This window comes from Salmo trutta, unplaced genomic scaffold (genome assembly GCF_901001165.1).
Source record: "Salmo trutta unplaced genomic scaffold, fSalTru1.1, whole genome shotgun sequence".
In the NCBI taxonomy this organism is placed as follows: domain Eukaryota; kingdom Metazoa; phylum Chordata; class Actinopteri; order Salmoniformes; family Salmonidae; genus Salmo; species Salmo trutta.
In genome coordinates, this window is record NW_021822779.1 from 1,851 (window position 1) to 15,000 (window position 13,150).

General features: G+C 43.2%; 1 protein-coding gene across 1 annotated transcript in view; it reads left to right on the forward strand.

Moving 5' to 3' along the window:
• Positions 1-365: 365 nt before the first annotated feature.
• The window catches only part of LOC115184389 (glutamate receptor ionotropic, NMDA 2A), a gene marked incomplete at its 5' end in the record, with an annotated part of 109,166 nt that continues 96,381 nt past the window's right edge, over positions 366-13,150 (forward strand). Inside the window, 3 exons of the mRNA XM_029745341.1 lie at positions 366-494; positions 599-771; positions 2,596-2,892. Of these exons, the coding sequence (XP_029601201.1) occupies positions 366-494; positions 599-771; positions 2,596-2,892 (599 nt within the window). The remainder of the gene's footprint in view (positions 495-598; positions 772-2,595; positions 2,893-13,150) is intronic.

Consider the following 13,150-nt stretch of genomic DNA (forward strand, 5'->3'; position numbering starts at 1 on the left):
CTATATATAATCACCAGGCCCTCTACCTCCTCTCCATATATAATCACCAGGCCCTCTCTCTACCTCCTCTCTATATATAATCACCAGGCCCTCTACCTCCTCTCCATATATAATCACCAGGCCCTCTCTCTACCTCCTCTCTATATATAATCACCAGGCCCTCTCTCTACCTCTTCTCTCCATAGTCATCCTCCTGTCTCCTCTCTTCTACCTCTCTTTCTACTGATATTAGCTTTCTCCTTCTGTGACATGCCTGGTAACAATCCCTTCCCCTTCTCCCTCTCTCCACCTCCCTCCCTCTCTCCACCTCCCTCCCTCTCTCCCCCTCCCTCCCCCTCCCTCCCCCTCTCCCTCTCTTTCCCCAGGATGTGAAGTCTACGTTCTTCCAGTTTGGAGCGTCTCTGATGCAGGAGGCTTTACTGATGATGAACATTATGGAGGAATATGACTGGCACATCTTCTCTATAGTCACCTCTAAGTTCCCCGGGTACCAGGTAAACACACACACACACACACACACACACACACACACACACACACACACACACACACACACACACACACACACCAGTAACCGTTGTGTCTGTCGTGTCTGTAGGAGTTTATAAATGTCCTGCGTGTGACGGTGGACCACAGCTTTGTGCGTTGGGACCTTCAGAGTGTTGTAACGCTGGACGCTGTGGACGGAGACGCCAACTCTAAAGCTCATATTCAGCTGAAGAGGATCCAGAGTCCTGTAATACTGTTATACTGCTCCAAGGAAGAGGCTAGGTACTAGAGGCTGTTATACTGCTGTATTGCTACTAGGAAGAGGCTAGGTACTAGAGGCTGTAATACTGCCGTACTGCTCCTAGGAAGAGGCTAGGTACTAGAGGCTGTTATACTGCTGTACTGCTCCTAGGAAGAGGCTAGGTACTAGAGGCTGTTATACTGCTGTACTGCTCCTAGGGAGAGGCTAGGTACTAGAGGCTGTTATACTGCTGTACTGCTACTAGGAAGAGGCTAGGTACTAGAGGCTGTTATACTGCTATACTGCTCTTAGGGAGAGGCTAGGTACTAGAGGCTGTTATACTGCTATACTGCTCTTAGGGAGAGGCTAGGTACTAGAGACTGTTATACTGCTGTACTGCTCCTAGGAAGAGGCTAGGTACTAGAGGCTGTTATACTGCTGTACTGCTGCTAGGAAGAGGCTAGGTACTAGAGGCTGTTATACTGCTGTACTGCTCCTAGGAAGAGGCTAGGTACTAGAGGCTGTAATACTGCCGTACTGCTCCTAGGAAGAGGCTAGGTACTAGAGGCTGTAATACTGCTGTACTGCTCCTAGGAAGAGGCTAGGTACTAGAGGCTGTTATACTGCTGTACTGCTGCTAGGAAGAGGCTAGGTACTAGAGGCTGTTATACTGCTGTACTGCTCCTAGGAAGAGGCTAGGTACTAGAGGCTGTTATACTGCTGTACTGCTACTAGGATGAGACTAGGTACTAGAGGCTGTTATACTGCTGTACTGCTCCTAGGAAGAGGCTAGGTACTAGAGGCTGTTATACTGCTATACTGCTCCTAGGAAGAGGCTAGGTACTAGAGGCTGTTATACTGCTGTACTGCTACTAGGAAGAGACTAGGTACTAGAGGCTGTAATACTGCTGTACTGCTACTAGGAAGAGGCTAGGTACTAGAGGCTGTTATACTGCTGTACTGCTCCTAGGAAGAGGCTAGGTACTAGAGGCTGTAATACTGCTGTACTGCTCCTAGGAAGAGGCTAGGTACTAGAGGCTGTTATACTGCTGTACTGCTCCTAGGAAGAGGCTAGGTACTAGAGGCTGTTATACTGCTGTACTGCTACTAGGAAGAGACTAGGTACTAGAGGCTGTTATACTGCTGTACTGCTCCTAGGAAGAGGCTAGGTACTAGAGGCTGTTATACTGCTGTACTGCTCCTAGGAAGAGGCTAGGTACTAGAGGCTGTTATACTGCTGTACTGCTCCTAGGAAGAGACTTGCTACTATGATCCTGGATCATCATTTAACTGTGTTGATCCTGGATCATCATTTAGCTGTGTTGATCCTGGATCATCATTTAGCTGTGTTGATCCTGGATCATCATTTAACTGTGTTGATCCTGGATCATCATTTAGCTGTGTTGATCCTGGATCATCATTTAACTGTGTTGATCCTGGATCATCATTTAACTGTGTTGATCCTGGATCATCATTTAACTGTGTTGATCCTGGATCATCATTTAGCTGTGTTGATCCTGGATCATCATTTAGCTGTGTTGATCCTGGATCATCATTTAGCTGTGTTGATCCTGGATCATCATTTAACTGTGTTGATCCTGGATCATCATTTAACTGTGTTGATCCTAGACCGTCAATATAATAGTATATAAAGGTAATGGATTTATGAAGATAGCTCAGTCAGGCCGTTTACCATTATCTACTTAATGGAGTAGCTGTCCCTTATACACCAGTGTGATAGCAGCTGGTTCTGGTCTACTTAGTTCATTGATTTCCATTGAAACAGTACAAATGAGGGAGTGGGATGTCTCACTTCATCTTCCTTCTCCGGTATATTATTCTAAACAATCTGATCCCCCCTCCAGGTATATACTGGAAGAGGCCAGGTCTCTGGGTCTGACTGGGTCGGGCTACATCTGGATCGTACCAAGTCTGACCACAGGGAACCCCGACTTCACCCCAGACATCTATCCCCTGGGGATGATCTCTGTGTCCTACAACGAGATGGAGTATCCCCTGGAGAGCCGCCTTAGAGACGGAGTGGGCATCATCGCCACGGCAGCCGTCGCCATGCTGAGGGAGAAAGGGGAGGTGCCAGAACCCCAAGGGAACTGCTACAGCCAATCAGAGAAGGGCAAGACTCTGCCCAGCACCCTGAGAGGGTAAAAGAGGGAGTGGTGTGTGTGTGTCCTATCAAATCAAATAACATTTTATTTGTCACATAATGCCCCCACAAAATGATGAAGTGGAAACATGCTTTTAGAATATTTGCAAATTTATTGAAAATGAAATACAGAAATATCTCATTCATGTCAATACTTTGTAGAAGCACCTTTGGCGGCAATTGCATCTTTGAGTCGTCTTGGGTATGTCTGTACCAGCTTTGAGTCGTCTTGGGTATGTCTGTACCAGCTTTGAGTCGTCTTGGGTATGTCTGTATCAGCTTTGTGTCGTCTTGGGTATGTCTGTACCAGCTTTGAGTTGTCTTGGGTATGTCTGGATCAGCTTTGAGTCGTCTTGGGTATGTCTGGATCAGCTTTGAGTCGTCTTGGGTATGTCTGTACCAGCTTTGAGTCGTCTTGGGTATGTCTGGATCCGCTTTGAGTCGTCTTGAGTATCTCTGGATCAGCTTTGAGTCATCTTGGGTATGTCTGTACCAGCTTTGAGTCGTCTTGGGTATGTCTGTACCAGCTTTGCACATCAGGATTTGGGGATTTTCTCCCATTCTTTCTTGCCGAATTTCTCAAGCTCTCTTAAGTTAGATGGGGAGCGGCGGTGAATAGTAATTTCCACAGATTTTCAATGGAATTCAAGTCTGGGCTTTGGCTGGGCCACTCAAGGAGTTTCACATTATTATTCTGAAGCCATTCCAGCATTGCTTTGGCTGTATGCTTGGATTCATTGTCCTGTTGGAAGGTAAACCTTCATCCCCAGTCTAAGGTTGTTTGCACTCTGAAGCAGATTCTCATCAAGGATTTGCCTGTAATTGGCTCCATTCATTGTCTCCTCTATCCTTACCAGTCTCCCAGTCCCTGCCGCTGAAAAACATCCCCATAGCATGATACTGCCACCACCTTGCTTCATGGTAGGATGGTTTTAGACGGGTGATGTGGTGTGCCTGGTTTTCTCCAGACATAGGTCTTTGCATTCAGGCCAAATAGGTACATGTTTGTCTCATCAGACTACAGAATATTTTGCCTTATGATCTGTCACGTGCCTTTTTGCCTTTTTGCTAACTCCAGGTGTGCTGTCATGTGACTTTTTCTCAGGAGTGGCTTCTGTCTTCAGGAGTGGATTCTGTCTGTCCACTCTCCCATAAAGTCCAGATTGGTGAAGTGCTGTAGAGACTGTTGTCCTTCTGACAGGTTCTCCCATCTCAACCAAGGAACTCTGAGGTTCTATCAGAGCGGTCATTGGGTTCTTGGTCACCTACCTGACCAAGGTCCTTCTGGCCCGGTTGCTCAGTTTGGTCAGAAGACCAGCTCTAGGCAGAGTCTGGGTAGACACTGATGGACGCCATCTCTAGGTAGAGTCTGGATAGACTCTGATGGACGCCAGCTCTAGGCAGAGTCTGGGTAGACTCTGATGGACGCCATCTCTAGGCAGAGTCTGGGTAGACTCTGATGGACGCCAGCTCTAGGCAGAGTCTGGCTAGACTCTGATGGACACCATCTCTAGGCAGAGTCTGGATAGACTCTGATGGACGCCATCTCTAGGCAGAGTCTGGATAGAATCTGATGGACGCCAGCTCTAGGCAGAGTCTGGATAGACTCTGATGGACGCCAGCTCTAGGCAGAGTCTGGGTAGACTCTGATGGACGCCATCTCTAGGCAGAGTCTGGGTAGACTCTGATGGACAATGGAGACCACTGTGCTCTTGGAAACTTTCAACCCTCTAAGAATAGTTTCATGCTCAACCCAGATATATGCCTCATCACAATTCTGTCTGATATCTACGGACAGTTCCTTGGACCTTATGGTACAGTCAATGTACCCTTGAGCAAGGCACTTAACCATAGTTGCTACTGTAAGTCTCTCTGGATAAGAGAGTCTGCTAAATGACTACTGTAGTACTGTCTCTATATAACTACAGTATATAGTACTGTCTCTATATAACTACAGTATGTAGTACTGTCTCTATATAACTACAGTATATAGTACTGTCTCTATATAACTACAGTATATAGTACTGTCTCTATATAACTACATCATGTAGTACTGTCTCTATATAACTACAGTATATAGTACTGTCTCTATATAACTACAGTATATAGTACTGTCTCTATATAACTACAGTATGTAGTACTGTCTCTATATAACTACAGTATATAGTACTGTCTCTATATAACTACAGTATATAGTACTGTCTCTATATAACTACATCATGTAGTACTGTCTCTATATAACTACAGTATATAGTACTGTCTCTATATAACTACAGTATATAGTACTGTCTCTATATAACTACAGTATATAGTACTGTCTCTATATAACTACAGTACATAGTACTGTCTCTATATAACTACAGTATGTAGTACTGTCTCTATATAACTACAGTATGTAGTACTGTCTCTATATAACTACAGTATGTAGTACTGTCTCTATATAACTACAGTATATAGTACTGTCTCTATATAACTACAGTATATAGTACTGTCTCTATATAACTACAGTATATAGTACTGTCTCTATATAACTACAGTATATAGTACTGTCTATATAACTACAGTATATAGTACTGTCTCTATATAACTACATCATGTAGTACTGTCTCTATATAACTACAGTATGTACTTGGTGATTTAGAAGGAACACTAGCACCACAGTCTAATTGCATTTAGATGTAATGTCGTATGTTGCTGAGTTTGTTTGAGTCTGTCTGTCTGTCTGTCTGTCTGTCTGTCTGTCTGTCTGTCTGTCTGTCTGTCTGTCTGTCTGTCTGTCTGTCTGTCTGTCTGTCTGTCTGTCTGTCTGTCTGTCTGTCTGTCTGTCTGTCTGTCTGTGTGTGTGTGCAGTTGTTCATGTCCGCTCCACTCGGCTGTGTTGTAGTTTTTGTTGTCCAGTAAGTTTAAATTAGAGTAGCTTCCACCAGCTTTGTTCTCTGATTCTCTTTTGTCTCCCTCTCCATCTCTCCCTCTCCCTCTCCCTCTCCCTCTCCCTCTCCATCTCCATCTCTCTCTCCCTCTCCATCTCTCTCCCTCTCCATCTCCCTCTCCATCTTCCTCTCCCTCTCCCTCTCCATCTCCCTCTCCATCTTCCTCTCCATCTTCCTCTCCATCTCCCTCTCCCTCTCCCTCTCCCTCTCCCTCTCCCTCTCCATCTCCCTCTCCCTCTCCCTCTCCCTCTCCCTCTCCCTCTCCATCTCCCTCTCCCTCTCCCTCTCCATCTCCCTCTCCCTCTCCCTCTCCCTCTCCCTCTCCCTCTCTCTGTGTATTAGTATCTGTGGCAGTCAGTCCCTGTGGTAGTTAATGCAGACACTGTAGAAGAAAGGAGGCAAACACACACACACACACACACACACACACACACACACACACACAGATTTCTTTTAGGCATTTGAGCGTTGCAGCTTTTAAGCTTCCTCTCGTTGTCTGATATAATGAGAGCCACAAGCATGTCTCTGTGTCTCTCTACTGCAGATTCTTAGAACTATCCCTGGGCGAAAAAGGGTCAGTATCAGGGGATATCTGTATCTGTATATTTCCGGATATCTGACATGTTATTAGATATAAGGAGTAGACATACTCCAGCGATATAAGGCACTGCAGCTCAGTGCCAGAGGTGTCACTACAGACACCCTGGTTCGAATGCAGGCTGTATCACATCCGGCCGTGATTGGGAGTCCCATAGGGCGGTGCACAATTAGCCCAGCGTCATCCTGGTTTGGCCGGGGTAGGCCGTCATTGTAAATACGAATTTATTCTTAACTGACTTGCCTAGTTAAATAAAGGTTCAATTAAAAACAATAATAATAATAATCATTTAAAAAAATGTCCAGAGGCCAAATTATTTGACCTGTTCAGGTGCTGAAAATGATGATGCTTCTTCCTATGAAGGTGTCATATCTGAGGTATACAGCACCATATTCAGCAGTAGGATTCAAGGCACGGAAAGGCAAACAGCATCATATTTAAATCCAACTTGCTATTTCAAAAACACATTTCTGCTATTTATGTAAAAAAAATACAAAAAATAGATGCAGCATATTAAATACAGAGCTCTAATCAGAACAGCATATTAAATACAGAGCTCCAATCAGAACAGCATATTAAATGCAGAGCTCCAATCAGAACAGCATATTAAATACAGAGCTCCAATCAGAACAGCATATTAAATACAGAGCTCCAATCAGAACAGCATATTAAATGCAGAGCTCCAATCAGAACAGTATATTAAATACAGAGCTCCAATCAGAACAGCATATTAAATAAAGAGCTCCAATCAGAACAGCATATTAAATGCAGAGCTCCAATCAGAACAGTATATTAAATACAGAGCTCCAATCAGAACAGCATATTAAATACAGAGCTCCAATCAGAACAGCATATTAAATGCAGAGCTCCAATCAGAACAGCATATTAAATGCAGAGCTCCAATCAGAACAGCATATTAAATGCAGAGCTCCAATCAGAACAGCATATTAAATACAGAGCTCCAATCAGAACAGCATATTAAATACAGAGCTCCAATCAGAACAGCATATTAAATGCAGAGCTCCAATTAGAACAGCTTATTAAATGCAGAGCTCCAATCAGAACAGCATATTAAATGCAGAGCTCCAATCAGAACAGCATATTAAATGCAGAGCTCCAATCAGAACAGCATATTAAATACAGAGCTCCAATCAGAACAGCATATTAAATACAGAGCTCCAATCAGAACAGCATATTAAATGCAGAGCTCCTATCAGAACAGCATATTAAATGCAGAGCTCCAATCAGAACAGCATATTAAATGCAGAGCTCCAATCAGAACAGCTTATTAAATGCAGAGCTCCAATCAGAACAGCATATTAAATGCAGAGCTCCAATCAGAACAGCATATTAAATGCAGAGCTCCAATCAGAACAGCATATTAAATACAGAGCTCCAATTAGAACAGCTTATTAAATACAGAGCTCCAATCAGAACAGCTGTTTTCTGAAAAAATGCTGCATATTAAATGCAGAGCTCCAATCAGAACAGTATATTAAATGCAGAGCTCCAATCAGAACAGCTGTTGTCTGAAAACATGCAAACGTAGACCAATCTTTACTAAACATTTATTTTATTTATTTAACAGAACATTAAAGTTGCAGACCATCAAAAGCCCTGCCAGTCCTGTTTGTTACGGATGATGGAGGCAGTCCAACGTGGTGGTAGAGTTGGTCTGTGATCCTCTCCAAACAGTCCAGACCCAACGTGGTGGTAGAGATGGTCTGTGATCCTCTCCAAACAGTCCTGACCCAACGTGGTGGTAGAGTTGGTCTGTGATCCTCTCCAAACAGTCCAGACCCAACGTGGTGGTAGAGTTGGTCTGTGATCCTCTCCAAACAGTCCAGACCCAACGTGGTGGTAGAGTTGGTCTGTGATCCTCTCCAAACAGTCCTGACCCAACGTGGTGGTAGAGTTGGTCTGTAATCCTCTCCAAACAGTTCTGACCCAACGTGGTGGTAGAGTTGGTCTGTGATCCTCTCCAAACAGTCCAGACCCAACGTGGTGGTAGAGTTGGTCTGTAATCCTCTCCAAACTGTCAATGCATAAACCATTGATCAAAATTGTGTCGATATTGCAAGGAAATACGATCATTTCATAACCATACCACAATGTAGCTTCTATTCCTAACTGGAAAAAGTTAGCTAGCTAAACTCAGCAAAAAAAGAAACATCCCTTTTTCAGGACCCTGTCTTTCAAAGATAATTTGTAAAAATCCAAATAACTTCACAGATCTTCATGGTAAAGGGTTTAAACACTGTTTCCCATAAACAATTAATGAACATGCACCTGTGGAACGGTCGTTAAGACACTAAGAGCTTACAGACGGTAGGCAATTAAGGTCACAGTTATGAACACTTAGGACACTAAAGAGGCCTTTCTACTGACTCTGAAAAACACCAAAAGAAACATGCCCAGGGTCCCTGCTCATCTGCGTGAATGTGCCTTAGGCATGCTGCAAGGAGGCATGAGGACTGCAGATGTGGCCAGGGCAATAAATTACAATGTCTGTACTGTGAGACGCCCAAGACAGCGCTACAGGGAGACAGGATGGACAGCTGATCGTCCTCGCAGTGGCAGACCACGTGTAACAACACCTGCACAGGATCGGTACATCCGAACATCACACCTGCGGGACAGGTACAGGATGGCAACAACAACTGCCCGAGTTACACCAGGAACACACAATCCCTCCATCAGTGCTCAGACTGTCTGCAATAGGCTGAGAGAGGCTGGACTGAGGGCTAGTAGGCCTGTTGTAAGGCAGGTCCTCACCAGACATCACTGGCAACAACGTCGCCTACAGGCACAAACCCACCGTCGCTGGACCAGACAGGACTGGCAAAAAGTGCTCTTCACTGACGAGTCGTGGTTTTGTCCGGTGATGGGGGGTGATGTCCGGTTTTGTCCGGTGACCAGGGGTGATGGTCGGATTCGTGTTCATTGTCGAAGGAATGAGCGTTACACCGAGGCCTGTACTCTGGAGCAGGATCGATTTGGAGGTGGAGGGTCCGTCATGGTCTGGGGCGGTGTGTCACAGCATCATCGGACTGAGCTCGTTGTCATTGCAGGCAATCTCAACACTGTGCGTTACAGGGAAGACATCCTCCTCCCTCATGTGGTATCCTTTCTGACATGACCCTCCAGCATGACAATGCCACCAGCCATACTGCTCTTTCTGTGCGTGATTTCCTGCAAGACAGGATAGTCAGTGTTCTGCCATGGACAGCGAACTTGTTCAGTTTATGTCTCAGTTATTGAATCTTGTTATGTTCATACAAATATGTTACGTTTGCTGAAAATAAACGCATTTACAGTGAGAGGACGTTTCTTTTTTTGCTGAGTTTATATTATAGTAACCAGTAATGCAAAATACGTTGAAACGTTTTAAAAACGTTAGCCATCACCTTGAGGCTTGATAGCTAGTCTTACTAGCTGCTGGCCAAATTAGCTAACGTTCTTGAGTCTAGTTACTAAGATAAATAAAACATATCAAATTAGCTAACGTTCTTGAGTCTAGTTACTAAAATAAATAAAACATATCAAATTAGCTACTCACTTTAGCGTTCACTTCTTTGTTTCTCCAGTTGTCCGTTCGACCGTTTACGACCAAATTCAAAAATGACAGTTGAAACTCCACAACAGAAAAAGAGGTGATTCTTGTTGCTAGGCTACCAGTTACAGTGCTTTTAACTTGAGGGTTGCCAGTGCCTTTATGCAGATGAAATACAAAACATTTAGCTAGTGTCTGAAAGAATGATATGGATTTAATATTTGTCAAATTATTGAGCATGTCCTTAAAACTCAAATAAGCCTTCAGAAATGGTTCTTATTTAGCATATCAAGATATTGTGCATTATATGTGCTGAGAACATATACTGTGTAGGCCTACTGTCAGTATTTGTCATCATATGGAGAACATAAGATGTCCTCATAGGCCGATCTCAGGATATCTAATTAGTCAATATCCAGTCATACCAAAATCCACAATTCTTTGTGCATGAAAGAAAAATATGGATTTTACATTTGTGAAATGATTGAGCATGTGCTGAAAACTCAGAAATGCATCAGAAATCCTCCTTATTTTCAGCATATCAACATCTGGATATGGACCTTAGCCAAGAAAAGCATATCTGCAATCAATATAGCTTGATATCTTGAATGGACTGAAAAAACACATATGTGATGTATACAGTCAACATGAAGAGAGAAAATAGGATGTCACATATCTCAGGATATTGAATGAGTCCATATCCGGCCATAGGAAAGGTCCATGTGAGATAATTCAGAGTAATCCCACTATTATTATATACGTCTAACAGACACATCTGGATTCAGAATGTCAGGATATGGTGCAAATCCACAAAACTCCAAATATGCATTGTACATGGTCTGTATTCTTTAGAATATCAAACATGTCATGTAAAGATATCCACTGATATGGACCCTTTTCACCCAGTGTATGTTTTATATTTTAGATTCTTCAAAGTAGCCACCTCTTTGCCTTGATGACAGCTTTTCACACTTTTGGCATTCTCTCAACCAGCTTCACCTGGAATGCTTTTCCAACAGTCTTGAAGGAGTTCCCACATATGCTGAGCACTTGTTGGCTGCTTTACCTTCACTCTGCAGTCCAACTCATCCTAGACCATCTCTATTGGGTTGAGGCTGGGTGATTGTGGAGGCCAGGTCATCTGATGGAGCACTCCATCACTGTCCTTCTTGGTCAAATCGCCCTTATACAGCCTGGAGATGTGTTGGGTCATTGTCCTGTTGCAAAACAAATCATTGTCAAACTAAGCGCAAACCAGATGGGATGGCGAATCGCTGCAGAATGCTGTTAAGTGTGCCTTGAATTCTAAATAAATCACAGACAGTGTCACCAATAAAAAAACACACCATCACACCTCCTCCTCCATGCTTCACAGTGGGAACCACACATGCGGAGATCATCCATTCACCTACTCTGCGTCTCAAAAAGACACGGTGGTTGTTACCAAAAATCTCAAATTTAGACTCATCAGACTAAAGGACAGATTTCCACTGGTCTAATATCCATTGCTCATGTTTCTTGGCCCAAGCAAGTCTCTTCTTATTATTGGTGCCCGTTAGTAGTGGTTTCTTTGCAGCAATTTGAGCATGAAGGCCTGATTCACACAGTCTCCTCTGAACAGTTGATGTTGAGATGTGTCTGTTACTTGAACTCTGTTAAGCATTTATTTGGGCTGCAATTTCTGAGGCTGGTAACTCTAATAAATGTATCCTCTGCAGCAGAGGTAACTCTGGGTCTTCCTTCCTGTGGCGGTCCTCATGAGAGCCAGTTTCATCACAGCGCTTGATGGTTTTTGCAACTGCACTTGAAGAAACTTTTGAAGAATTTTCCAGATCGACTGACATTTATGTCTTAAAGTAGTGATGGACTGTAGTTTCTCTTTGCTTATTTGAGCTGTTCTTGCCATAATATGGACTTGGTCTTTTACCAAATAGGGCTATCTTCTGTATACCAACCCTATCTTGTCACAACACAACTGATTGGCTCAAACACATTAAGAAGGAATGAAATTCCATCCATTTACTTTTAACAAGGCACACCTGTTAATTGAAATGTATTCCAGGTGACTACCTCATGAAGCTGGTTGAGAGAATGCCAAGAGTGTCCAAAGCTGTCATCAAGGCAAAGGGTGGCTACTTGGCCGAATCTAAAATATAAAATATATTTTGATTTGTTTAACACTTTTTGGAAACTACATTATTCCAAATGTGTTATTTCATAGTTTTGATGTCTTCACTATTATTCTACAATGTAAAAAATAGTAAAAATAAAGAAAAACCCTTGAATGAGTAGGTGGGTCCAAACCTTTGACTGCTACTGTAGTACAATTACGTTGGGTAGACTGTTTTAATATATTACTGTAGAACTATGTTGTAGACCGTTTAACTATATTACTGTAGAACTATGTTGTAGACTGTTTAATATATTACTGTAGAACTATGTTGTAGACAGTTTAATACATTACTGTAGAACTATGTTGTAGACAGTTTAATACATTACTGTAGAACTACGTTGTAAACAGTTTTAATACATTACTGTAGTACTATGTTGTAGACAGTTTTAATACATTACTGTAGTACTATGTTGTAAACAGTTTTAATACATTTCTCTATAGTCAAACTGCAGCTACATTATGTTAAATTCTGTACAGTGAATTTAATAGTGATTAGTGTAGAAGTAGATGTGTTGAGGGCAGACCTCTCGGTGTGGGTATTAGTGCATTCATGTGTGTGTCTGTGTGTGTGTGTGTGTGTGTGTGTGTGTGTGTGTGTGTGTGTGTGTGTGTGTGTGTGTGTGTGTGTGTGTGTGTGTGTGTGTGTGTCCTCCAGGAGTGTATATCTTTAGAGAGAAATCAATGCAGTGTTTGTTTTTCCAAGAGAGCAGTTTGGCCTCTGACACTGCCTCCCCCTCACACACACATTCCACTCTCTCACCCTCTCTCTCCCTCTCTCTCTCTCTCTCTCTCTCTCTCACCCTCTCTCTCCCTCTCTCTCTCTCTCTCTCTCTCTCTCTCTCTCTGTCTCTCTCTCTGTCTCTCTCTCTGTCTCTCTCTCTCTGTCTCTCTCTCTATCTCTCTCTCTCTGTCTCTCTCTCTCTCTCTCTCTCTCTCTCTCTCTCTCTCTCTCTCTCTCTCTCTCTCTCTCTCTCTCTGTCTCTCTCTCTATCTCTCTCTCTG